Source organism: Urocampus carinirostris, chromosome 12, assembly GCF_059441175.1.
Source record: "Urocampus carinirostris isolate Australia breed hairy pipefish chromosome 12, RoL_Ucar_1.0, whole genome shotgun sequence".
NCBI classification, from domain to species: domain Eukaryota; kingdom Metazoa; phylum Chordata; class Actinopteri; order Syngnathiformes; family Syngnathidae; genus Urocampus; species Urocampus carinirostris.
The window spans coordinates 26,548,517-26,576,102 of NC_142360.1; the positions used below are offsets into that span (position 1 = coordinate 26,548,517).

General features: G+C 39.1%; 1 protein-coding gene across 3 annotated transcripts; it reads right to left on the minus strand.

Moving 5' to 3' along the window:
- Positions 1 to 306: 306 nt before the first annotated feature.
- arrdc2 (arrestin domain containing 2) lies at positions 307 to 27,586 on the minus strand. Of its 3 annotated transcripts, none has more exons than XM_088349901.1 (8): positions 27,460 to 27,586; positions 23,049 to 23,309; positions 7,355 to 7,572; positions 7,176 to 7,278; positions 4,160 to 4,416; positions 2,741 to 2,903; positions 2,291 to 2,454; positions 307 to 2,017 (listed from the first exon to the last, which is right to left on the minus strand). In XM_088349901.1, the coding sequence occupies exons 2-8, from the start codon at positions 23,305 to 23,307 to the stop codon at positions 1,964 to 1,966; spliced, it is 1,218 nt and encodes a 405-aa protein (XP_088206027.1). In that variant the 5' UTR covers positions 23,308 to 23,309; positions 27,460 to 27,586; the 3' UTR covers positions 307 to 1,963. The 3 variants fall into 3 exon arrangements, with proteins under 3 accessions (XP_088206027.1, XP_088206028.1, XP_088206026.1); XM_088349902.1 differs by having other exon boundaries at positions 23,049 to 23,296; positions 27,460 to 27,502; XM_088349900.1 differs by lacking the exons at positions 23,049 to 23,309; positions 27,460 to 27,586 and adding an exon at positions 10,453 to 10,833.

Here is a 27,586-nt window from a genome sequence, read left to right on the forward strand (position 1 = left end):
AGTTATAGTTTGCAAGCTCTCAAGATAGCGTTACTCAAGAAATATTAAATGGTTTATTGCTTCCCAAGGTTGTTGTACACATTTTATTTTACTTATTTTATTGCATGGCTATTTTAAAGCAGTTTTGGGGAGTCTGCTTCTGTGTGAGTCCATATGTTCATTTTGTAACTAGATCATCACTTTCGGTGTACTTTTTGGTATCGGTAATTGAATCTTGGAGGTAACTGTACTTTTTAAATGAAGTAATCAGTAACTGTAAGTACTGTTTTTCAGTAAGGCACCATACACTAAAAATAACACACAGAGTATGTGTACACAATGTATTTTATTACAAAAAAATTGAAAACTTAAGCAAGTATGACATTCGTATAAAAGTACATTCATTTAAGCTGTTTTTAATTCCCAAACTTTCCTACTCACTATCATTCTCTTTTTAATTGAGGAAACATCAAAATCCCAGAGTCAGTATTTTTTGGAATGTTCCCTCTTCACACACTCGAGAGGCATCTTCAGCTTAAAGCTAGTCTTAAACACGTTCTGGTCGAGGTTGCTCGCCATCTGGCTCCCATCAAGAGCTAGCAACCGAGCGCTTCAGAGGGTTGCAGGTCCTCCTTTTTATTAGCATTGAGGGGGGGCTTATCAGTCAACCTCATGCACTTTTATACAAACAATTTCGTTTCTGCTTTGTGCTAACAGAACTCAACATCCACTATCCAACTCTCAAGTTGCACAACACGACCGGCTTTTGTTGAACAACTTCCTCTTTAACGTTAGCATAGTTTTTCCCTTTTATGCAGTTTTTTAACTGCATGCATAGAACACACATCTTGCTTTGACCATCAAACACTTAACAATGTGTGCCTTGTTAACCCCTCAACATTCCTGTAAAAATCGCCAAAAATCCCAATGCAAAACATAAGTAAAATGAATATGGCCATTTTCGTCTCATTTGAAAGGTAATACTCTGACATTTTGTCCCAAACTGGAATAATCTCTGCAAGAGCTAATAACATTGAGTAATCTGAGTTGGAACACACAAGGTTTTTATTCTCACTTGATTTTTTTTTTGCAATCAAATGACTGCAGATGGGTGTAGCATGGGTATCTTAGCTGGAAAAGAGGTGAGACAATAGCTTAAAGGCCCACGTGGTACCTTGTCAAATTTGAACACAATCTGAAAAATAAACATTGTACTTTACACATTTTTAAGGGTAGGTCTAGGCCTTCCAAAGGTGGCTAATTGGAGACTACCAGTATATGGGTCTAAAATCTTTGCAACTGTGTTTTTTACCTTGGCCAATTTTTTTTAGATATTTTAAAAGAGTTGTGAATGTTTGACTTTCTTTCCGCATCTCTATCACTGTTGTGCACATTTGCGCGTAATAATGGTGCGTAAAAAGTGACTGGTGGACATCATACAGACACGTATTTGCTCATCAACAGTACAACTGCCCACCGTTAAGGAGTTAAAAGTAGAAAACAGCACAGGCACTTTTGTTGTATAATCAGATAAAACAGCCATACAACTGCAGTTTTCGTTCCATGTTTCAAAGATGACAAAAACGTCATTTTAACAACAAGGCACTTAAACACCTGATAAAAGTGATCTCAACCCTTCAACATGTCCCAAATAAGGTAAGGGTATAGTTGATTAGGAAGTGTTTTTAGCTCACATCTGGATTTTAAAAAAGGAGGGTGGGGTGGTTTGGTTAACCGCAGATGTGGAGCCGTCCTTCCATCTTCCATCCATGTAAAGACAGGATACAAAACAGGGAAGAGATTGTCACTCGGGCTTGACCGTCTTCAAGCCCCCAGAGGTGGCGCTGCCATTCATCGTGGCGCTAGCCGCAGTCTCTCGAGGACACAGGTACGACCGGGTGCCACTTTTCAAAGGGGAGGAATCGGTATAAACTCCGCCTCGGTGGGATTAAACGAAAATCGCTCGACGCTCGGTCTCCGAAGTTCAGCACGTCATGCACCTGGGCCTCATGTGGATTGGCAGAGGGTTGGGGTCGACCTGCACAAACAAAGACGGCACCTCAGACACCGATTCGGCTGTTTTAATTCAAAATACAGGCAAAACAAAATAAAAACGAGTACCAAAATGAGTTTTCACTTGAGTAGTCATTGAAAGATTTTTTAGAGTTTAATCAAACCATCCAATTTGGGATTTTTAGGTGTGCCTTATAGTCTGAAAAATATGGTACTTCTTATTTTGTGTTTTAATTTTTTTCTTATCTGCTTTTCAATTTGTTCCTAATGACACACTGCAAAAACTGTGTTTGCTCACCTCACTGTAGACGGGCGGCGGTCGGAAGCGGAACTCCTGCACAAAGGCCATGAGGGGCCGCTCCAAGATCCCGCTCAGATCTTCAGCTGGCTGAGGGCCCACAACGTCGCCGACGGGCCGCTCCGCCTCCCCCTCCGCCACCACCGTGCTGTATTCCGGAGGAGCTGCGGGCAGACAGACACAATTAGTCGACCGGACTGACCGGGAACGCAACGAGCTCGAACGTGAAGCTGTTGACTCATCACTTCATTTCAGCTGATTAAACCCGCATGACATTTATTTCCCTTTTTTCCATTACCAATCAAATCTTTTGTGAGTGTGTTGGCAAGTTAACAATCTGCCCACGCTTTCAATCATCTTGACAAGATTATTGAATTATTCAATCAAAGCCCCCTTTTTTCAATCAGTGTAAGTGATCAGGTTTGCGGCGCGATTGAGTGGGAAACTTACGCTCGGGCTGTTCGGGGATGGCCATTCGCAACCAGTCTAGATTGACGCTGTACTGGCTGCTGACGCTGGAAGTCCTGCTTCCAAAAGGATGAAGCGGGATGGTGCCGATCACCAAAGGCAGCTCCAGGAAAAGTTTGGAGGTTCCTGGGACATCCACGCATACCTGTTGACAACAAATTCAAATCAATTACAAGACGAAACTTTTTTCTCCAAGGACCGGATCCATAAAATTAATACTTTATGTAATTTACCCAGAACACCCAAAATCCACTTAATTAGGTAAATACTGTAGAAACACAATTATATTTTTTACACTCCAACTATAACCCAATTTCTAAGAACACCTGAGTTGGCAGACGAAAGGTTTAAAGTACTGAGTAGTTGTAGCAACGTCTTATTTATTGATTATTATTTCTCGGGCAACCATTCAATAAGATCATTACAATCCATCCAATCAACAATAAATTACATTTAATTTTAAAATAGATCAAACTAATCAAGGTAAATTCAAGTACTTTAATAAACAATCCAATTATAATCGTAGAAATCAAATAAAGAAATTGAGCACAGGTAGCACATTTAAAGCCCAAGACAGAACAACAAGCTAGCCCAGGGATCGGCAACCCAGAATGTTGAGCAAACTATATTGGACCCCAAAAAAATGTTTTTGACAGGAGCTGCGAAAAATGTAAAGCCCTACATAAGCCTTGTAACAAACGTAACACATGCTGTTTGTATCTATACTAGCCTACTGTTGTATCAAAATGACTAAGTTGGATGCAACAAATCCTGTGGAGAATCACATGACTACTCTGTTGTCTGTCTTAATGATTTGCGGAATGTTTAATTGTTATGATAACATTAAAGAAATGCAATTTTTGATTTCATTTTATTTTGAGGATTGGAAAAAGGTGCATAATGTGCCTTTATCTGGCCAAAGAAAAGAGTACAATAAAACACAGCATGCATTTATAAAAATAAAATAGCAACCTTTCGAAAAGGTAAAGCAAATAAAATCACATTAATACAGCTAAAGTTTGATTTATGTGGAGTTGTTATTCTCTTTTTAACTTTGGGCTTCATGGCCGATCACACACCCGCAGGTTTGCTTTAAAACAGCTACCTGCTCGGTATGTGACGCTGCCCCTTTAACGCATAGTGACGCACAGTGGCTCTCACCAGTGAGTAAGAGCTAGCGAAGGACTCGGATAAATACCCGTATTTCTGTGGATGTGATTTAAATTACTTTGTGGTAGCTTCAATGTAGCATAATGTAGCAAGAGTACCATTTCCTCTTCCTGGATCTCCCAGAAGTACAAACTGTCCAAAACTTACTAAAGTAAATGTGACAAAGTAAATGTAACTGGTTACTACCTGCCTCTGACACCGGATATAAGCAATTCTAACGGGTGAACTCACCTTGAGCATGTATTCCACTTTGATGATGCGGCACTGCAAGATGGACGGCCCCACGGGTGGGATCTTGATGGCGCGTCCGTGCCACGTCTCCCTGCACCTAGCGCCCACCACGTCGCCACTGAGCGTGGCCACCACAGAGTGCTTCTGCTTCATTGTCCCTCGGGCGATGAAGGTCTGAGTTTGGGTGATGAATGCTTTGGGCACGATTGAGCGTGATGTGGAATTGTCAAACTCTGCAAAAACTGGGATGACCTCGCCTGTTGAGAGAAGGAGGATTTTAGGGTGGGACTTGTGTGGGTTTTCTTCTCTCACGTGGCATGTATGACCTGAAGCACCATTTTTAAACTCAGGGCCAAAATGTTGCCCACAAGAGCTTAAAATGTCTGAGCATCTAAAAAAATAAACGAGTCGAAAGAGTGCTTTTACCAAAAACTACATTTCCCACAATTCCAGTCAACTGCAGTATCAGGGAAGAGACAGCTCACCGCCACTACACGCTAAGTATTTCCATATTGATGCCAATGAGTGGAATTAAGAATTAAATTATCATAAAAACGTCCAAGAAGAGTTTGTGATTTTAATACAGGAATTCCACTAAATCAGGGATATCCAATTTTTTCAGAAAGCAGAGCAAATTTGGTAAGCTGAAAATATGCGTGGGCCGACTACTTAGCCTGGCATTTTTTGAATGGTCTCTAAGAAATTAATCGTCTGTGAATGGTTTACAAAGCGTCGCGACGTCGTTGTTCGCCTTTGTAGCATTTTCATTTGACTCGCAGGGTATCATGAAAAGCGCTGCTGTGCCATTTAAACAACTTCCAGTTGCTTCACATTTTCACAGCGTTTGTTTCCAGTTATCTTATTTTTAAACAGCATATTTAGTAAGGCAGTGCATCTTGATACTTTATTCTTTGGAAACAGCCACATTATCGTGGCAAATTAAGCAGACGCAGTTATTTCGGGATACTAAGAAAAAAACTACTCCAATTTCAACTTGTCCTGGAAGCGGCGTTCCTCACAGTCAAATTTCCTTTTTTATTTACAGTTGCCATGTTAGAAATGGGGTGGGCTTGAATTCTCACCGAAAGCCAAGGTTAAGGTGGCCAAAGAGATACTTCCATCATGTGGTGAAATGGTGAATTTTTTTCGTACAAATTTGTTTTTTACTAGTGGGCCACATGTTATTAATTTAATGACAGAGGCCGCGGGTCAGTAAATATTTGATCTTGAGCTGTAAATGGACCCTGGGCTGAACTTTCGACATGCCTGCTCTAAATATTAGATAGATTTGTTCCCGGATCATTCTTGTATATAAAATTATTCGTATCTCGAGGAAATTTTCCTAATACAAAATAACAATAACAATTACTGTACTGTAATTCTTTCCTGGCATCCCAAAAGATTCAAGTTAACCCTACATCGCTATAAAACACATCTTCCTGATCACAAAAACACATTCACACAGTAATTGAACATAAACATTTAGTAAAAAGATGACTAACATTATAATAAAATGACTTTAAAGCCCCTGTCACTAGTGGTAATATCTGGAAATTCTTGTAACTTTCTCTCATGTGTCAGTCAATATTTCTGCTCAAAAGACATCTTGTATCACAAATTTCTTGTAGCTCGAGTAGCTTTTATGTAGAGGTATCGCCGGAGTAAATTTATGACATATTATATATGTACAGTGATATTGTTTTGAATGCTACTGTAATGTTTTTGACTTTTATAACTGATAAAACATTGTTTCCATGAAAGATTAGTTATATTTAATTTACCTACCAATTACATTTAGTTACATGTATAAGTTACATTTGGCCATTTGAGGAAAGCCATAGAGATACAGTGGCCCCCGTTAAAAATGAGTTTGACACCTCTGGCCTTGAGTAATTCATACTCCAAAGCGACTTGAGTCTAGAAAATATTGTATCTGACATTATATGTTTATATTAGATTGCTATACCTTTGTTGAATCATTTATTGTTTTGTGAGGTTTTTTTTGTTTTATGACAGCACACATGCTTGGCCTCTTCAATCTGAACTTCTGATGTTAAGAAGGGTTTTTAAACCAAAGAAGGTTTACCTTGTTCAACAAGCATTGTTACTGAGGTCTTGATCACAAATGTGATAAATTAGCAAAAATGACATAAAGTATAAAGTGGAGTAAAAGTTTTTTGTACAGAAAGGCAAATAGTAAAACCACATATCAGTGCTGACACTGACTTACTTTAATGTAATTTTACTTGCTGAATGTGCTTGTTTGACAACCAGGAAGTAAACATTGGACTAATATTATATCATAACTCCTTTTGATTTCAAGCAAAAATATGTTGGGATTTATACGTATCATTTACGAAAAATAATGGCCTATGCGGGCAGGGGCAGAAAAGGAATTGAATGTACAGTAAACCTTTGATTTTCTAGGGGGTTAGAACCCGTTATAGGCAAAATCAATGAAGAAGAAACCTTATTCTTTGCTACAATTATTCCACAAATGTAGACACTATTATACCGCTAAAGGAAAAAGTAAACCATTTCACAGGCCAAACCATTTGTTTCACCAATAAAAGTACTTTAAAACGTTTTTCACAAACAACTTCTGCTCTTTCAATAATTAGAGAAGAAGTGATTGCTTAGCCAATCAGAATGCAGAACACAATACATGACGCAAATCCATGAAGTAGCAAAAACGTGAAAAGTAAGCCACATTATAGCGAGGGATCAATGTTTCTGTCTTGATGAAGAATCAGGAGGTGAATCTTAGCAAAAAAAAGTAATTCATGCTTTCAAAAAATAAATGTCTTGATTTATGGTTAACTATAAAAAACAATATTTTTTACTATTTTAGTTATGAAGGAGCTATCCTTAGATCATCTGGAAAACTTTTTTATCATAGTCAATAAATTTCAGTTCCAATAAACCCCGCCTAAAAAGTTACCACTTGATAAATTCATCTTTGCTGATTTGTTGGCAAAAATTTAAATGATGAACAATTAAGTTGACCCGATCTTACCTGGTGTGTACCCTTTGCGGTCTATCTTGGCAGTAACTGACACCTGTCCGAAATTTCGGTACCAAGTGCGTGCCATCTTATCCTTTGTTCCGGCCTGTGAAGCCTGAGATATTAAAATTTCATTTGTGATATACTTTTTTTAAAGTGAAATAAAAGAGTGTAAGGACACGGATGCTCACCAGCAACGTCGGCGTGTTGATGTCGATGGGCTCAATGACAGTAAACTCCTTCTTGATCTTCCTGACGGTGGCCCAGGGCCTGTGCAGCTTCACTTTGACCCAGTAACGGATGCTGCCATGTTTGCCCTCGAAAGAAGTGACCAGTGTCTCTTCTGGCAGCTGGAAACTGAATGGGAACTCGTGTCTGCCCGCATTTAGGATGTTTGCTTCGCCGTTATCTGATAGGACACAAATGGAACGAACTGAAGACCTAATACAGGGGTTGGGAACCTGTTTCACTCAAAGAGCCATAAGGCAAAAATATTTAGATTTTTCTTTTTTGATTGAGCCAAACCATATATTTTAAGACGAAATTCAACAAAACCGCTGAACCCGCTCTCCACACAAAAGCTTATTCTTCATTTTATATCACCGTTTTGACCGTAATTTTTGTCATGAATAATGGGTTTTAAGCTGCAAGCAAAGTTATTTTGTAAATATGTCAGAAAAAATCTGCAAACGAGGATGCCGCAAATTTACACTCGACGCAGACAGCACAGGCCAAGAGACAGAAGGGAATAGTTGCGTTCTGGGCATAGCGGTGCCCATTCCAACCGCTTACCCAATCAAGTAGTTTGCTGGTGTTTTAGAGTTTGTTGGGTGGGTTTTCATCATAAAGTAGTCCAACAGTAAACATATCTAATTGAATGAACTTCAATTAAATGAATTTCTTAGCGACCTACTGCCAAAACGGGCTAGGTTGACATTTAACTGTGTTTGACAATGAACCCTATAAATATACTGGACCATTCTCTCAGGGATACTGATGTGGTTTCATTTTTGCATGCACTACAGTAATTTTCACTCATGGTAATATTGAAAAAACATGGATAAAATTTGCGAGGCGTATCTTTTGTCTCCGAGCCAGATGTACTCATGAAAAGAACCATAGGTCCCCGACCCCTGACTTAATACGCCCTGGCTTCATATCATCATGTTAGGTGACACACTAGTGTAACCAGAGACTACTACTACTGGCTACTAAGTGATCAAGCCCTCGAAAAAGTTCCTCTTCCTTAAACTTGTTTATCTGGTTTAACATTCGCTAATTCCTAAAACAATTGAAAGGAAAAAAAATCAAACAGCAGCAGCAGATCCTCCACTGGAGTTCTTCGATCGCAACCAAATTGGCGTGCGCTCTCGGAAGGGAGGTTTCTACTCTCTTCTGCTGACGGGAAGCATGTTTTCCTCGAGATCTTCTGTGCACTGATCTATTTTCCCCCCTCTCGCTTGCTGTCGACGAAGACCCACCAACACGTGTTTTTGTTTAACGCATGCTGGTGTCCCTTTTGTTGCTCGACGATCCTATTGGATTTCCATCTCAATACCGCCGCTGTCAAACTCTATTGACAGCCCATGAGTGAATGTGTTTGTTTGAGTACACCTGCAGTGAAGTACACTTACTTATTGCTACTCATTAGATACATTGTTGGTTGGAAATACTTTTCTAAATACAAGTCAAACAAATATACTTGGTATTGCACAAGACAGGAGCCTTAGCACTTCCTCTGTTTTTTCAACAAGCGTCTGCTCAATGAAAAAAAGGAGAAAAAATGATGAGAGGATTTATTTCCTCCACCATCTGTTTTTGTACTTAAATAACGGCTGTTTCACAGTTTTTTTTTCCAATAAGCAAGCAGTCCATAACAAAGAAAACATATCTACAATCAACTAGAAAATGGGAACTCTGATATAAGTTGCTTGACCACTACTCTAGATCAGTGGTCCCCAAAATTATCATTACCATAGACAGGTCTAATGTCTGACAATTTATCTCACAGCCAAGCTCCATAGTAATATTAGTGATGATAACAGTGATAACAATAATAAGAACAACAACAATTATAATAAGCCCAAAGTCCCTATGGAATCACTACACCACCGGGCGACCGGGATTTAGAAATTGTGAATGTGTCTAATTGCTGTTAAAAGTGTTAACAAAAAATTGTTCAAACCTCATTGTTAGAAAATGATATAATGAAATTATGAATATGTTTATTTGCTGTTAAATGTGTCAATAAAAATTGTTCAAACTAGGGATTTAGAAAACTAGGAAAAGGCATTATGTTTGGTCTCTATAGCCTATTATTTTAGTCACAGTTCCATCGAGATATAAATAAAAAAGCACAAGGGACAAAAACTCTTTGGTGTATCTGATGGTGAATCTAACCTTAAAGGATATTCAATATATTCATAACACATTTATTTGGTATTGTGTTAATAGTTTAACTCATGGCTCAAGAAACCCTCAAGCGCCAGGGTTTTTCCTGTGATGTGTCTTGGGGAAGTACAGCCCAGTGGCACCCATCCCTCTCCAGGTGGTTTTATTAGTACGGGTATGGTAACCCACATGAAACAGATAGTATTAGTTACCACGGTTATCGTTAGTAGGAAAGGCCACCTGATCCGATTTAGATACAGCACCTTTATCATCTGGTCGCCAGTGTTTTTCAGTGAAGTTTACATTGTCAATAAATGTTTCATCATGGAACAACCTGGTAGCGTGAGTAAAAATCGGGTGATGGTGAGATAAAATCAAAAGCCTTTTCCAATGTCATCTACAATCCTGGTTGTTTAGTGGTAAAAAAAAATGGTGCTTTCACTGATTCCTGTTCAATTCCCATTGCATTCAATATTGTGCAGATGTGGTCACCGATATTTTAGACTGTTTAATTATGATTCGAATGCTGTAATATATTACCTTAAAACCTGATGTGTTACATGCGCCCATTACTGGGTTATTAGGATGATTTAAAAATAAACTGCATTACGCGACTAAATATAGTATTTTTTGTTCTTTCTGTGGTTGTGGAACCCTGCTCTAGATCACCAATGTGTGTAAAATTGACAAAAACAATAAGGGATGAGATGCCTCAGACGTAAATCTTTCATTAACTTTCAATCCTGAAAGTCACGTTGTTTAACAAACTCAAGGTATTTTCTCGGCAAGGGGGATTTTTGACACTCTGTTGTGATCCACATGATCGACTACAGGCTCCAGAGAGGATGCAACCTTCCAAGAAGGTCCGAGGACTCAGGACCGAAGAACCAGGACTGACCTGACTGCAACAGCACCTCTCTTCGATTCAAGTACTCCACCTCGTCGCTATAGTTCTGCGTGTAGGCAGTGCTGGACCCGGCCGATCGCGACTCGGTCCAGTGAACTTTGGCGAAACCTTCTGCGTGGAGTTTCAGAGAATCCACGCAACTTTGTCCAGTGAGCTCCAGCACCACTCGGCCAGACACGACGTCCCCGCTGCTGTACACTGGAGGACAGTCCACGTCCGGGGCGTCAAATACGATGTCCAACTTTTTCAACTTGTCGAAAATCATCTTCACCGCTAGTTTTATGTTATTATGTACGGCGTGGAAGGGTAACAAGTGAGTTTGAATGAGATGATCGCTCTTGCTCGGTTTGAATTGAGAGTGTTTTGCAGTTCGGTTCGAGGCCTTTTTTGAAGAGGAGAAAGTGGGCGGGGCGACCGTGTTGATGGATTATGTAAACTTCAAGAAAGGCCGAAGGGTGGGCGACGATGCATTCACGTACTCTTTCTTCGCATCGACTTTTAAGTACTATACATACTACTATAGCTTTTTTTGTTTTTAAAACACGGTTAATTTCACCACACACTCGTAACTCCCTTCTAAAACCTCTCACCTCGCCCCAATGATGTATCCATTAAATTAGCAATAAAAGTTATAGGTTTGAAATGATTTAATCATATGCATCTTGTGTGCATCGTCAACTAAAGATCAAGAAGAGAAACGAGGAACTGGAAAAACATGTCATGGCACAAACAGACTGACAAGGTTTCATGTGATCTAAGGAATTATATGACTACAAAATGAAACGAAAACAAAGAGTATAATCACTGACAAACGTGTTATTATTCCGTGCAAGCAGTTGACAAACACAGCAACATTTCCGGGTTGTCATTAAACGCAACATCAAAAACATGCACAATGGGTGTGGATGCTGCAGCGGGGAAAAACAGGGTTCGATCATACTTGACTCTTGGTACATAGTTTCAGGTTCTCGGAAGAAAACGTACTATTATGACCGACAAATCCCTAGTGTTAAATAGAACACACCAGAAGGTGAAAATTCTTTCACACTGAGTTGCTTACGCTAATTCTATGTCACACAATTGGAAAACAACTGCTGCTACTCTTGGCGTAGCAACAATTCAATATTTGCTTTCGGGAAGCTTATATTTCATGAAATATTGAGATATATTTCACTAGTGATGAAATGTGTCGGCAAAAAGCTCAATGCACGACTAAATAAAGCGATTGAACGCAGGCAGGGTGGCACGTGCGAGGAAATAGGTCGATATGGGTATGTGAAAAAGTATGACTAATGTTATTTTCAAAAATTCAAGTCAGGATTTCTTATGTTACTAAAACGGAGAAAACTGTCGGGAAAAGGAGGATTTTTAAATTAAAAAAAATACTAAACATGAGCAAGATTATGAGGCGAGAGAATATTTTCTTTTAAAGTTGTAAACGATTTTGAATGCTAGGCAGTAAAAAAGAGTCAACCGTAAACAGAACAGATTAAAAAATATATAATTCAGTCCATATCAATGGATACGCCTGAGTCTGGAACTTGCAAAACAAAGTTGTTTACTCCTCTGTTCATTGGGACGAGGAGTCATTCCCATACTGCCCCCGAGTGTTCAGTTGCATGTATTGCTCACATCTGGGACAAGGAGTCATTCCCGTAGTGCCCCCAAGTGTCGAGTTGCACGTATTGCTCACAGCTATAGGGCACAATTTAAAGGGAAAATTTCCATAATTTAGCAACCTCTAGAGGCCATAAACAAAAGAGCTATCATAGCAAAATATTTTGATTTATTTTTTATTCTTTTGAGAGAGGGAGAGGCATGCCATAGTTTTAAAAATAGAATCCAGCAAAACCCGCTCCCATACAAAAGCTTAATTTTGCAGTGCATTTTATTTCTCTTTGTAACGTGAGATGATTTTGTTGACATTTATGACATTTTTTGGTTTGAACAAATTTATTGACACTAATAACAGCAAACAAACAATGTGAGGTTTGAACAACCCCTCTCGACAATCTTAACAGCAATCAAGCATATTCACAATTTCTTTATGTCTGACAATATGACGTTTTAACATTTTTTTCTGACATTTTTAACATCTTTGTTAGTGTCAATAGATCTGTCCAGGCCAAAGTCCTGCGATTGTTTTTTGGTCTGAACAAATCCATTGACACCAACAGCAGCAAACAAACAATGTGAGGTTCGAAATAATATGAATGTCAAAGCTTGTGTCCCATATCAACAAATATATCACTTAAAACTTGTCTCCCACAGTTACTCAAGATCATTGAGAGGCTGTGTTACGGGTTTGAGAGGCTGTGATGCAAAGCTCCGCCCACCCATACCTCTCACCCAATCAAATTGTTCTGTGTGCTTGGCTAGCGTTTGTGGGTAATTATATTTTGTTGTGTGGATTTTTATTTTAAAGTGTCTCAACAGTGATCATACAATATTAAATGAGTTTACATATAAAGGACTATTTAGCCATGTACAGCCAAAACTACAAAATCTGGATTATGATAGAAAGTCACATATGATATTTTATTACCAAGCCATACTCATGAAAAGGGCCATATATGGCCCGTGAGCCAAATATTCCCGACTCCTGGACTACATGTAACAGCAACATAAAGTTGTCAAATATTACACATAGCCCCTTTATGTGCAAAAATAGTTGAGGAAGATATCCCTTTTGTAATGCAAAAAACTGCTCTTTGCTTTTCTTCGGTGTAGCCGTTCTTGGAAAGAGACAAACTAGCAACAGGCAGCACAGAAGTCAATGTTTCTATTTTAACCATCATGGCTTTTAAAAAGGGTTACGACTTCCAGATGAGGTTAGCACTGCCACAGTGGATCAACACACCTGCCTCACAGATTTGATGTTCGCGGTTTCAATTCTCTTCTGCAGAGTTTCTGAGTGTGGCCGCTTGCTCTTTTACCAGACTTTGAATACAGCTGGAAATGATTTAAATCGAAAAAACTGTTGTGAATATAAAGCAAGAAGCCATAAACCCAATAAGTGGTAAAAATACATTTTTAAGTGGATGATATAAGGGTAAGTGATGCCACCTGCTGGTTGTATTTGTCCATGTAAAAAATAACTTTTGACCCATACTGCACTTTCTAGAAACTAACATTATAGCTTAGGGCAGAAATGTCAAATTCAGACAGACTCGGAGGCCGGACTTTTTGTTCTATGGTGGCCCGGATCAGTAAAAAAATGTCAATGGCATTAATTTTCCTGTGTATTTTAGTACTATGCTTCATCATTCAGGCAACATTTGTAGCCTAACCTACAAATTATAATCACGGATGAAAAGGGATCTCTGATAAACACAACACATTCATTCACAAACAACAGACAATATGATTTTAAGGTTTGGTATTGAATGTGTTCACAATTTGTTCATTATAACTGTTGAGTAAATGCAGTTTTACCTCCGAACCAACTCACCGTAAACATCACAAACATAAAGAAACTCAAGTGGGATCTATAAATAAAATATGCTCAATTGTCAGACTGCTTTGAAATAAATACAAATAAATACACAATAAGAGTTTTAGCAGTGAACGGGGAATACCATCAGATCAAACTACGAGGCTGGGCCTACTGAAGCTTAGAAATAATTGCAAAATATTGTCTTTAACTTCAAATCAGACTTGATGTCTCTTTTTACAGCTTGGTACGCAGGAGGCTCTGCAAGGACAGGAGAGCCCTACACAGGATCATAAACACACCCAAAAGATCACCGGCTGCTCCCTGCGCAGCCTGAAGGACAGTGCCAGGTCTCGCTACCTCAGTAGAGCTAAACACATTCTAAAGGACTCCTTACACCTCACAAACCGCTTTTTCGAACCGTTACCTTGGGGCCAATGGTTCATATACCACAAGGCCCAAACGAACAGACTGAGAGATACCTTCTTCCCCAGTGCTATAAACACACAAAACCACAAACACACATACGAGACGTGAAACACTGTTGAGAGTGCAATATTCCAGTTGTGTATGGTGTTTTTTAGATGTGACTACTTTGTATTAGAGGTAAATAATATCTAGTTGGTATTTTGGGGAGGGATAAGCACCACCAGGCTGTACTTGCCTAAGACACACCACAGGAAATGGTGCCCCTACGACTGTAGTGGTTATGTCACGGTGCAATTGGCCCCGCTTGTGTGGCGCCAGCTTCGGCTCATTGACAGATTGTCTTTCCGTCTATTTAAGCTCAGTGCTCTCATTTTTCCTTTGTCAGTCCGTCAACGAACCTCTGCCCCGCAAGACGTGGGTTTTGACTCGGTCCTGTTTCCTGTTGATATTCCCTGTCCAGTATTGTTTATTTTTGTTTCCAGTTTCGTTCCCATCTATTTTTGTCATGTTTATTATTCTCTCCAGTTTTCGTTCCCGTCTAGTTTGTCCTGTTTATTTTTGATATCCTGTTTCATTATCTATCTTGTCTGTCCCGTCCTGTCCAGTATCGACCCCATATGTCCGATATCAACTCAGGCAAATGGTATCGATCTCGTCAGCCTCTGGCTTCCTATCATTTCTCACCAGACTGCTGCCTAACGTGCATGACTCTCCATTTCCCGTAAAATAAGAGGCTTGTGTGAGTAACGTCACACGTTTGGGTCCTGATCCTGTTCTGGTTCATGACAGGTTAAGGAAATTGACAGAAACATTTTGCAAAAAATAACAATAAAGAAATTGTAATTGTTTAGGACAGTGATGGGTCTGGGAAAGAAAATGTCTCTTTAGCTAATTTAGTTAATAATATTGAGTTGAATTGATTTGTCTATATCGTACCCCAACCCACCCACCCATATTTTGTCAACTGGAGTGCAACTCTAACTTTGTTGTAGCAACACAATGATAATACAGGTGATTCTGATTCTGACCTTCACTGCCCTATTGCGGCGGGAAGAAGCATTTGGTCTGTATTCAATAAAAAAAAAACATACCCTTTAGTACAAAAGAGCTGGCGCAGGGGTCCCCGACCTTTTTCTGGCTGAAAACTACTTTTTGGTATTAATTAGCACAAAGGGAACCCAGTTTGATATGCGTTTCCTAAAATACCAACTTATCATTATCTATGCTAAGTGTTTTATAATTTTTCTCTTTAAGGTCTTTATTACACCTTGGAGTGCCATGTCTAATCTCGTAGAATACAGTGTTTCACTACGTTGATGTCAATGACGATAAAGACAATTCAATTCAACTAAATGGTAAATTGTAAATGGTCTGCATTTATATAGCGCTTTTCAGGTCAATGAATACTTCCCAAAGCGCTTAACACTTACCCATTCACACACACACACACTCACACACCAATAGCTGCCATGCAAGGCGCCGGCCTGCTTATTGGGGGCATTAGGGATTCAGTGTCTTGCCCAAGGACACTTCGACATATAACACGGAGGAGCCGGGAATCGAACCTGCGATCTCTTGATCCCAAGATGAGCGCTTTACCTCCTGAGCTAATGCCGTCCAACTCAACTCATCAGAGCCATCATTGTTCCTAAACAAGTACAATTTCTTTATTGTTATTTTTTGCAAAATCTTTCTCTCAATTTCACTGCAAACATCTATATTGCACTCTTTTGAAATGCACCTACAATTTATGCCAGTCTAGAAGTGCTTTATTGTAAATATAGCCTATCTATCCCAATATTCTTTTTTTATTTTGTGTTTTTCTATAAATCTTTAATTACATGTTTATCCTGGACTGAAACTTATCTCGTTGTAAACAATGAACACTATGTCGTAATCAATGACAATAAAGGCATTTCTATTCCATTCTATTGTATTCCATTCTATTCTATTTTTTTTTTAGTTTTTCCTTGCCCTCGTGTAGGTTTTAGATCAGGGGATGGTGTAATAATAGTCTGTGGTTTGCAATAATCTGTGCAGCCCTTTGAGACTCCCTGTGAATAAGGGCTATACAGATAAACATGACTATTTTATTCTATTATATTATATTATATTCTAATGTTATTACTATGTTCTAATTGTGTTATTACACGGTTAATTATTAGAAGTAGAGTTAAATAGACTCAGTCAACCACTAAAAGAAGTCAAGTCAAATCATGTTTATTTGAATAGCCCTTAATCACAAAGATTATTGCAAACCATAGACTATTACGACACCATCCCCTGATCTAAAACCTAGGGCAAATAATACAAAAAAATATTATCCCAGAAAATCACAATGACCCAGCACTGATGAGCTATTTTCTGAACAGGCCCGGGCACTCCAACAGTCATTAGGGGGCACCATTTTGAAGACCCCTGAGCTAGAGACCTGCTTTTTTTTTTTACATAATCAGAAATTTATGGCGGGCTGGATTAAACCCTACAACCGGCCAGATCCGGCCTGCAGGCTGTAAATTTGACATGTCTGACTTAGCGCAATGTGTAAAACTAAACTGTAAACAGATCCATACATGCTCGGCCGGCTACGTCATGAAATGGACATATTAAATTCCTGCAACAGACTGTCTGGCAAAATGGAATCAAATCAATGCTGGCAAGCAAACGGTGTCATGTGTTGTTGTAATTGTCACCGTGGTAACACTGTCGTAAGTTTCTCAAACTGCCCCACCCCGTCTTCCTTCCTTGTTGAACTCTATCCTCATGTTCTTGTTTGAGCAGCTTGTTTACATAAAATTATAAACACTGAACTTGAACATGTAAAAGACAAATAGAAAAGCAGCTTTAAATAAGCCTAAATGAAAAAAATACTGGCGAGATAATAAATTAGGTCAACCTCACATTGGAAAGCAATCATCCTGTAAGATAGAGAACTCTGGACCATTCACATATTTGTTAAAATGCTGTCTTGCGTTTAAGGCACTTTCAGTTCCTGTTTCGTTGAAAGTGGGACATTTCTCTGAAAGGCTGATACAAACAGTCCTCTATTCTGTTTGGCAAAATATTTTTGATATAGCCCCCAGTGAAATATTTTTTAAACATGAACTCTGAGAATTTTTGACATTTCCATAAATCAGTGGTTAGCAAATTTATCTAACATGCAAAAGAACCCCAGTTCGAGACCAGGTGGAAACAGGTGTTGGCCTGGAGAGAAACGGGCGCCACCAGGCTGTACTTGCCCAAGACACACCACAGGAAATTGTGTCCTTATGACCCATGCGCTCAAGGGATCCAGCCAACTAACATTGAAAAAAAAGTTATTACATACTGTTATTTTTATTCTTATTTTAGCACAGTTTTAATTATCTGTGTCAGAAAAAGGTGCACACTTGAAATATTTTAGTTAAAAAAGGTTTTTATAGCAGGGACAAATTGTCTTGATTGCCCATTGCCCTCACTTGGGCCCGCTCGTTTGGCGCCAGCTGCTGCTCGTTGCCTGATTGGCAACCCTCCTATTTAAACTTAGTGCTCCCATTCACTCCTTGTCAGTCCGTCAACGAACCTCTGCACTTGCAAGATGTGTATTTTGACTCTGTCCAATATCCTGCTTGTGTATCCAGTATCCGGCATCGATCCCGTCTGTCCCGTCCGGTATCTTACTCCAGTATCCAGTATCCGGTATCGATCCTGTCTGTACCATCCTGTCCGGTATCTTGCTCGTATATCCAGTATCCACTATCGATCCCGTCTGTCCCGTCCTGTCCGGTATCTTGCTCAAGTATCCAGTACCCAGTATCGATCCCGTCTGTCCTGTCCTGTCCGGTATCTTGCTCGTGTATCCAGTATCCGGTATCGATCTTGTCTGTCCCGTCCTGTCCTGTATCTTGCTCATGTAACCAGTATCCAGTATCGATCCCGTCTGTCCGGTATCTTGCACCAGTATCCGGTATCGATCCCGTCTGTCCTGTCCTGTATCTGCTCGTGTATCCTGTATCAATCCCGTCTTTCCTGTCCGGTTTTCGATCGGCCTCTGGCTTCCTGTTTTTCCGCGCCTGACTTCTCTGTCTCACATTTTCTGCGCAGCAATTGCCGAATCACTGGCTTTTGTGCTCAAGCGCATGACTGCCCCATTTCCGTAAAATAAAGCATGTGTGAAAATGTTTCACGTCTGGGCCCACCGTCTGCTCGGGTTCTGACACAAATTCTTAAAATGAGCAACATTTTCTTACATCTGCAATTTTTATAATACAAATATAACAAGGAACAACAACAATAATAATACTAGTAAGAACACGTATTATACATATGTTTTAGTTTAAATCTATATTTTAACTGTACAAGAATTCTGCACATTTTACTTGTCGTTATTTATTTGTTGAATGAGTTAAAACATGGACTTCAATGGAGTTCAATAAAATGATTCATACAAAAATAGCAAATTGGACAAAAACTGTTTTATTATAAAGGTAGAAGCAGGTGCTGTGATTTGGCATTAAGGGACATTATGTATTATTTATAGCCTCCGAATGGTAGAAAGAAAACTTTATTACTCTAAAAAAAACATTATTGATTTGAGTAAGAAGTAAAAAACATAAACTACCAAATAAACATGCATTTTTTTGAAAATACTCAGGTCAAGAAATTTGTATGTCATTTAAATAAGATGAATCTCACCTGGAGAAAGTGTGTTCTGCAGGCCAGTGAAAACTACTTGGTGGAAAACAAATAGCCCAAGGGCCATTGTATGAGCACCACTGTCGAATCAATGCTTGGATGAATAAAGTCCGATATAAGTATTATTTATTACGATTTATTGTTTTATTATTTAATAACTACTAAACTCCTGCAGATATTTTTAATAATGTTGGAGGTTTTTAGGATGAGTACACATATGTATGGATGGAAAAACACTGTAACAAATCCATAAAGTATCGCAACTGGGTCTCAGCTGTGTTAAAGCAAAAACTCGTTCTCTCTAACCAGGCGGGTATGTCAGGCAAAAGTAAACTGTGTTCAAAACACTTGAGGAAACATTAACAGCGAATACCCCAGGTTGAACTTCACTTTCATATCTGCGTTTTTCTTTTCTCTGAAAATAAATATGAGGTTACCGAATAATTATGATGTTTTAGGGCATTTAATCTGTCAGGATGTACTGTTGACATTAAAAGTTCAAAGAAAATACACATTTTCTGTCGCAAATTATTATTATCACCAAGCAAAGCAAGTGTGGTGATAATGTTTTCATATACTGGACTGTCTCAGAAAATTAGAATATTGTGATAAAGTTCTTTATTTTCTGTAATGCAATTAAAAAAACAAAAATGTCATACATTCTAGATTCATTACACATCAACTGAACTATTTCAAGCCTTTTATTATTTGAATATTGCTGAATTTGGCTTACAGCTTAAGAAAACTCAAAAATCCTATCTCAAAATATTAGAATATCATGAAAAAGTATACAAGTAGGCTATTCAACTAATCACCTGAATCATCTAATTAACTTGAAACACCTTGCGAGGGTTTCCTGAGCCTTAAAAACACTCAGCTTGGTTCAGTAAACTAAATCACAAGTATGGGGAAGACTGCTGATCTGACTGCTGTCCAGAGGACCATCATTGATACCCTCCATCAGGAGGGTAAGACACAAAAAGAAATTTCTCAAAGAGCAGGCTGTTCACAGAGTGCAGTTTCAAAGCATATCCACAAAAAGTCTGTTGGAAGGGAAAAATGTGGCCGGAAACGCTGCACAACCAAGAGAGATGACCACAGCCTTAACAAAATTGTGAAGAAGAGCCGCTTCCAGAATTTGGGGGAGCTTCAAAGACAGTGGGCTGAAGCTGGAGTCCAGGTATCAAAAGCCACAGTTCACAGACGTGTCCGGGAAATGGGCTACAATAGCCGTATTCCCATGATCAAGCCACATCTGAACTCAAGACAACGGAAGAAGCGTCTGACTTGGGCTATGGAGAAGAAGCACTGGACAGTTGCAGAGTGGTCCAAAGTCCTCTTTTCAGACGAAAGCAAGTTTTGCATTTCATTTGGAAGTCAAGGCGCCAGAGTCTGGAGAAAGGCTGGAGAGGAGCAAAATCCAAGTTGCTTGAAATCCAGTGTGAAGTTCCCACAGTCAGCAATGGTTTAGGGAGCCATGTCAGCTGCTGGTGTTGGTCCACTGTGTTTCATCAAGTCCAGAGTAAATGCAACTGTGTACCAAGAGATTTTAGAGCACTACATGCTTCCATCTGCTGAAAAGCTCTATGGAGATGAGGATTTCATTTTCCAGCATGATCTGGCACCTGCCCACAGTGCCAAAACCACCAGTAACTGGTGCACTGACCATGGCATCACTGTCCTTGATTGGCCTGCTAATTCCCCTGACCTGAACCCCATTGAGAATTTGTGGGGTATAGTTAAGAAGAAGATGAAAGACACCAGACCTACAAATGCAAATGAGCTGAAGGCCGCTATCGAAGCATCCTGGGCATCAATAACACCTCAGCAATGCCACAGGCTTATTGCCTCCATGCCACGCCGGATTGATGCAGTAATCCGTGCAAAAGGATTCCCAACCTAGTACCGAGTGCATCAATGGACATTTTCAAATGTTTGATTTAGTTTTGCTGTTATAAAATTATTTTTTTACTTGGTCTGAGGAAGTATTCTAATATTTTGAGATAGGATTTTTGAGTTTTTTTCAGCTGTAAGCCAAAATCAGCAATATTCAAATAATAAAAGGCTTGAAATAGTTCAGTTGATGTGTAATGAATCCAGAATGTATGACATTTTTGTTTTTTTAATTGCATTACAGAAAATAAAGAACTTTATCACAATATTCTAATTTTCTGAGACAGTCCAGTATATATATATATATATATATATATATATATATATATATATATATATATATATATTATTTTTTTTTTTTACATTGATAACTCTGTATGTTTGTGTGTCTGTCCACCCAAGAAAAGGGGGAAAGTGTTAGATATATTCAGCATCTGTCAGAACCCGAACAGACGGTGGACCTAGACGCGTAACGTTTTCACACAAGCAGTCATGCGCATGAACACAAACACCAGCGATTCGGCGATCGCTGGGCAGAAGAGATCGAAACCGGACAGGACAGATGGGATCGATACCAGGTACAGGATACACGAGCAGATACCAGACCGGGCAGGACAGACGGGATCGATACCGGATACTTGATACAACAGCAAGATATCGGACAGGACGGGACAGACGGGATTGATAACGGATATTGGAGCAAGATACCGGACAGGACGGGACAGACGGGATCGATACCGGATACTGGATCCACGAGCAACATACCGGACAGGGCAGGACAGACGGGATCGATACCGACTACTGGAGACTGGAGCAAGATATCGGACAAGACGAGACGGGCGGGATCGATACCGGATACTGGAGACTGGAGCAAGATACCGGACAGGACGAGACAGGCGGGATCGATACCGGATACTGGATACACGAGCGGGATACCGGACAGAGTCAAGATACAAGTCTTGCAAGTGCAGAGGTTCGTTGATGGACTGACAAGGAGTGAATGAGAGCAGCGGGGCAACCGTGACACCAGCTTTCACAGGAAGTCAGGTAGGCAACCTTAGATGTCAAAAATGCCCAAGATCTGACTCAGCACTTTTGTTTTTGTTGAACCAGCATTTTTTCCTAGAAAGACATTCCACTTTCCCAGGCCAGAACAACATTGAAAATCAACACATTTTTTACAGGCAGTGTGGTAGGTTACTCCAGATGTGATAGCTGCCCATAAAAAGGTGACTTGGTATTTTCGGTTTTGCTGACTCAGCAGCTTTCCAAGAAAGGCATTATACTCTCCCAGGCCAGAACAACTTTGGCCAGGATCACAATCTTTCACCAGCAATCAGGTAGGTCACTCTAGGTGTGACAGACCCTACCAAAAAAGGAAATGCAACCCAAAAATGGTTATGTGTTTCAAGTTCGACAGCCAATACAAGTTGTTAGTTATTTCCTGCAAAACTCCTGAGTTTATAAAGTAGGAGATTATGTATCGTGTATAACTCATTGCCTAGTGTTCTCACTGAAGTTAAACCTCTTATGATAAACCAAATGAAACTTCATCCACCTGGGACAAAGTTCTCAATATTATCCTATGATGTCTAAGGTGTAAACCTAAAAAAAAATTCTTATCAGTAATATAATGAATTGTCAACTACAAGAATGATCTTATATAGTGCTAAAGATAATTTGTACTAAGAACATTATCTGCCCATTGAACAAAGAAATGTTTTGCTAGTTTTTAACTTTTTTCTTTTACTTTCTTAAATAAGAAAGTATTAAAAAAAATCTGAAAAATTGCGTGCAATATTTATTTGTTTATTTGATTTATTGTATTCTTTGAGTGAAATCATAAACAGCTTCAAGACAAAAAAAAAGAGTTATCAAATATATTTCACAGTAGTATATCATAAGCAGAGTTAGTAGATATAAAGACGAAAATATAAATCTGCTAATATGGATGAGTTACTGGGCTGATCACTGGAAAAAAAGCAAAAATAACTGAAACATTGCTTTTTCCAAAGATAAAATTGGGCAATTCCTTGCAGCACACGAGCTAGGGTCTCATGGCATACTGGTCAAAAACCATTGCTCTAAACCACCTGCAGTTCACTTGACGTTCTAGTTACCTTGTAGGCAATATCTTCATTGTTAATGAATTACTGACCTCGGATGAGATGCTGCCTCTTCCTGAAGTAGGTGAACCTGGAGGTGTAGTCATTGTAGACGGAGTTCATGCCACGGTTCTCCAGCCAATGAGCCGTAGCGACGCCTCGTCCCTGGACCTTCATAGAGAGAATTTTGGTGTCCCTGCGAAGCTCCAAGACCACTTGGCCGGAAATCAGCTCTCCTCCGGTGAAGGCGGCATCTCCGTCCCCATCCAGCTCCAGTTTGAAAGATTTGATTGGGTTCAACCTGATGGACATTTCTGTGTCAAATAAAATCATAGATTATATACACATTTATACCGAACAGTCCAAGTGTTTTCAAATATCATCATCGTATTATAAACCAGCAGAATACAAATATGTCATAGTATTTACTTGTTTTTACCGTGGGATTGTGACGGAAGACTACAGGGTGTTCCAAAAAAATGTATACATATTTCAGCTGCAGATATCTCAACTATTTATTATTTAGGTATTTATTTACAGACTGAACCCATTGAACCAAGTGATGGTTACCCAGACTTGACTTTGAAAAAAGGAAACTATTCTAAAATGCTACTCAAAGTTTGATAATGCAGTAGGGGTGCAAAGACAATTTTACGAGGGAGTTTAACAAAGAACCATTACATGAGTTACCATCGCTCAAATTAAAGATACGTTTTCGGACGTCTAGAAGCAGTTTTTCGGTAGACCACGTACATTGAAGAAGAATATAATGGAAAAAGTTCCCAGAAAGTCTTTTCGACGAGGTAGTTGTGAGGTAGGCATTTTAAATGGCGCTTTTCCATGATATGATTCAGGCCTTTTTTAGTTTTCCATTATGAAAAAGTACCTGGTTCTGGGTACATAGCACCATCATCTTTGGTAACCCCTCTGTGGAGGTTCCAAAACAAGATCTCAGAGACTAAAACATGAAGTCAGTCTCTGCCGACCACTGATTGGTCAGCGACATTGGGTCACTGCCAACCAATGACTGGTCAGAGAATGTGCAGAAAAGAAGGTTTAGATCAACCACGCCGCCATTTTCAAAATTGCATCGTGTGTCGGAATTTTATTGCGAGCAAACTAGTTTGCTTGTTATGGTTATGGTTACCATCCACAATTCAGTTACGTGGTCATTTGACAATGTGCAGTTGATCCTCAGTTTTGGTTGGCGGAAAACAGATCCAGCAGGAACTTGACGGAACCACAAGAAATCTCAAGGTTTAAGTCAAGTCAAGTCAAGTCATCTTTATTTGTGACGCTCTTAAACACAAAGAGTCTCAAAGGGCTGCACAGACAACAGATTATTGCAAACCACAGACTATTATGACACCATTCCCTGATCTAAAACCTACATGAGGGGCAAATAATACACAGATATTGTCAACATAAAATATAAGTTATTCATATGCTATAGAATAGAGGTGTGTTTTAAGCTTGGCTTTAGATTTACCAACAAGTCACTGACCAGTTAGCCGCACACACATGGTTTTATTATTTGTGGGTCGCATCATGAACTGTTGCCAATGGTTAAGTTACATTCCAAGATAAGTTCATGCTCTTATTGACAATGGTCCGGACCATAGAGTAAAGTATCGGGAGTAGTTCTTTGAACAATGTAAAGAAAATGGACACTTACTATATTTTCTGCACTATACAGTGCCTTTTGTGCTATATTTTTCATATGTAAGGCACACTGGACTATAAAGCGTATGAAATTAAAACGAAAATAACAGCAAGGGTTGCATTAAAAAAAAAGTAATTTCATAGAACATTTAACATTATGACACCTGGTTTCACCACTAAAATGAATTGATTTATTCATAAATGGTTAGAATGCTGTTCTCACTCAGAAATAACCCCTTTCTCCGCAAGCTAGGCAGTTAGTCAACAACGTCCCGAATAACCAGACATATTTCCCCTAGTTGCTGTTTATTTGGACAATGGCCACAAACCATTACCTTATAAGGTTGCCGTAAAATAAAAACAAAATTACGAAAAAGTCCTGTTAGCATGCTTACTGTAAAATCTCAATCTCAAAAATGTCATAAATCCCGATTTGTCTGTATGGGATGCATAGGCTCGAAACGGCTGAACCCATTTTAAGTGAAAAAGGCAGAAAAATTGCCGGATGCAGTATGATTTAATTGTAACTATGCATTTCCACTTTTATCCACTGTATCTTGCGGTTTATAAGGCGCACCAGATTAAAAGGCTCACTTTAAAACCGCAAGCCCATTTGAGTTTTTTTTGATGCACCTAGGATTCCAAAAAATGCGATAATTATATCTTTATACTTCTAATAGTGGTGGCTTTTGATGGCCTGCAAGGACGTCTCTGCCGGCCTACAAATATCTGTTAATTATATTTTGTCCATCAATACTTATTAAAAAATTCCAAATGTCTGTCAGCTTACCTCTCATTGTTTTCCCTGGTGGTGGTACTTCCAAATGTGTCCTTTCATATTTAATCATTTAACCAATCACATTTGATGTTGCTAGGCTCAGAAATATTAGGACCTTCACAAAAACCCTGAGAGCAGTGTCCTGTAATAACAGGCTTCGAGAAGGCTGTTGGTTTTGCCAATCGGGGGTTGAGAACTTCACCAGTTTCACAAACTGTTTGGTAAGAGGGTGGAAAGGGATTGCGCCAACAGCCACTAAACATGAACAGAAGAGCTGCACAACGAAATACAATATATTGTGTTGACTTAATAGCAAAAAGTCGTGAAAACTCCATAGCGAGCAATACTTTTGCATGTGGGAAAAGGTTTTGTCCGCCACTTTCAGCCTAGAGGTAAGATCTCAAGCCTGAGCCAAAGCCCAACCTCATCTGAATTCCAGGCTTGGTTGGTGCCGTGGGATCAGTCCGATCTTTTAGTTCACTCACCTTTTTTTTTAAATCTTATTCACCAGCTATTGTTCATTTTCTCCGTTCATAGAGTCAAGTTAAGTAATGTTTACGGTATTTGTATAGCCCTAATCACAAGAATTGTCTAAGGGCTGCACAGCCCACTGAATACCTTTACACCGTTTCGTTGGTCTCTAACCTAAGGAAAAAGGAAAAAGCGTTCACTGGGGCTGGGACCCTTTGTCCACCGCTCAACCACCACTCCCCTCTCGCGCCGGTTTGTTTGCAAACAACATATCACTAATTCAGACTGTAGCTGAAGACCTAGTTGTAAAATCCACGGCTCGCCACTGACTTCCAGTAGGAATTTAGAATAAAACTCCTCTCTTTAAAGTTAAGTCTGACTTCTGTTACTTTGTTCAATTGGTTCTGTCGATAACATACCTGTCAACCTGTACGTTTTTGCTGTACAAAGTACATTTATTATGCATTTCAAAACGTGTACGACGTACAAGATAATCTGTATGGAAAAACGCAAATTTGTCAATTATGGGTACCACCCGATATACACCGACTATCACGAAACGGCAAATCAAACAGGTCAAACGAGTTTGCAAGTCATTCTGATCTGTATACAACAGGCGGGGTTGATTAAATTTGAAATACACGTAGTCTTAAAAAACATCGGATTTCATGTGGTAGTTGTGTAGTGAAAGAAAGTCCGTCTCTTTTTAGAGAACCGGCTTTTTCGGCTGAACTCATTAAAGAGAGCCGGCTCTCAAACGGCTCACTTGCTTTGATGCATTATACTACGAATTATTATGTTGTATAAAGAAGTTAAAAAAAAAGAAAGTATAAAAGGAGAAAATGAAAAAAGACAGGTTTGTGGTTATCCCTTTAATCAAAATATTACCAACAATAATTTAATCCAGAAAATGAATTAAAAATTTGAATAAGAAAATGTATTATTCTACTTAATTATATTTGCATGTATTTTTTCCTACTACAGTGAACGTCCAAGTTACTTAATTTTTGAACTTCTTTTATAATAAACCTCATTCATGTCGAGCAACTCAGTATCTCACAACAAAATGTTAATTAACAATATGTATGATATAACGAAACGCGTGTACAATATAACATGTTAAACTACATACATAAACACGTTTGAAAATAAAATATGGTGTAAGATTATTTTGTATTTGTTAAGAGAAAATACGACAGTTTGTAAGGGCATGGAGCCCTGGAGCGCGACAGGTATGCGATAAAGAATGAATAAATAATTGAGTTATCAGCCGCTAAAATGTGTACATTTTTTGGGACACCCCGTATTTACATAGTTGCAATTCAACTTGAAGACAGAGTGGCCCACTTACCAGTGCAAATAAAACTCTCTTCAAACTATTCTTGCCTCGGATATTAATATCCATTCTACTTATAGCGTGAAAAAACACAACGATTAAAAAGGCAATGTGACATTTCCACCAATCAGGTTGGAGAAACGTCTCGACCCGTTACAAACGGACACAGCTGTTAACAACTCGTTGTAACGTCACACTGTCAATAAAAAGGACTCACCAGCGGGACATTTGGCATCAAGATTGAATAATCTTACTGCAGGGAGACCAAACAGTCGCGTGCTTGTGACAGACTAGAACTCTTTAAATAACATGTCAGGCTTGAGCGCTCAGAAACTCTCTTTCGC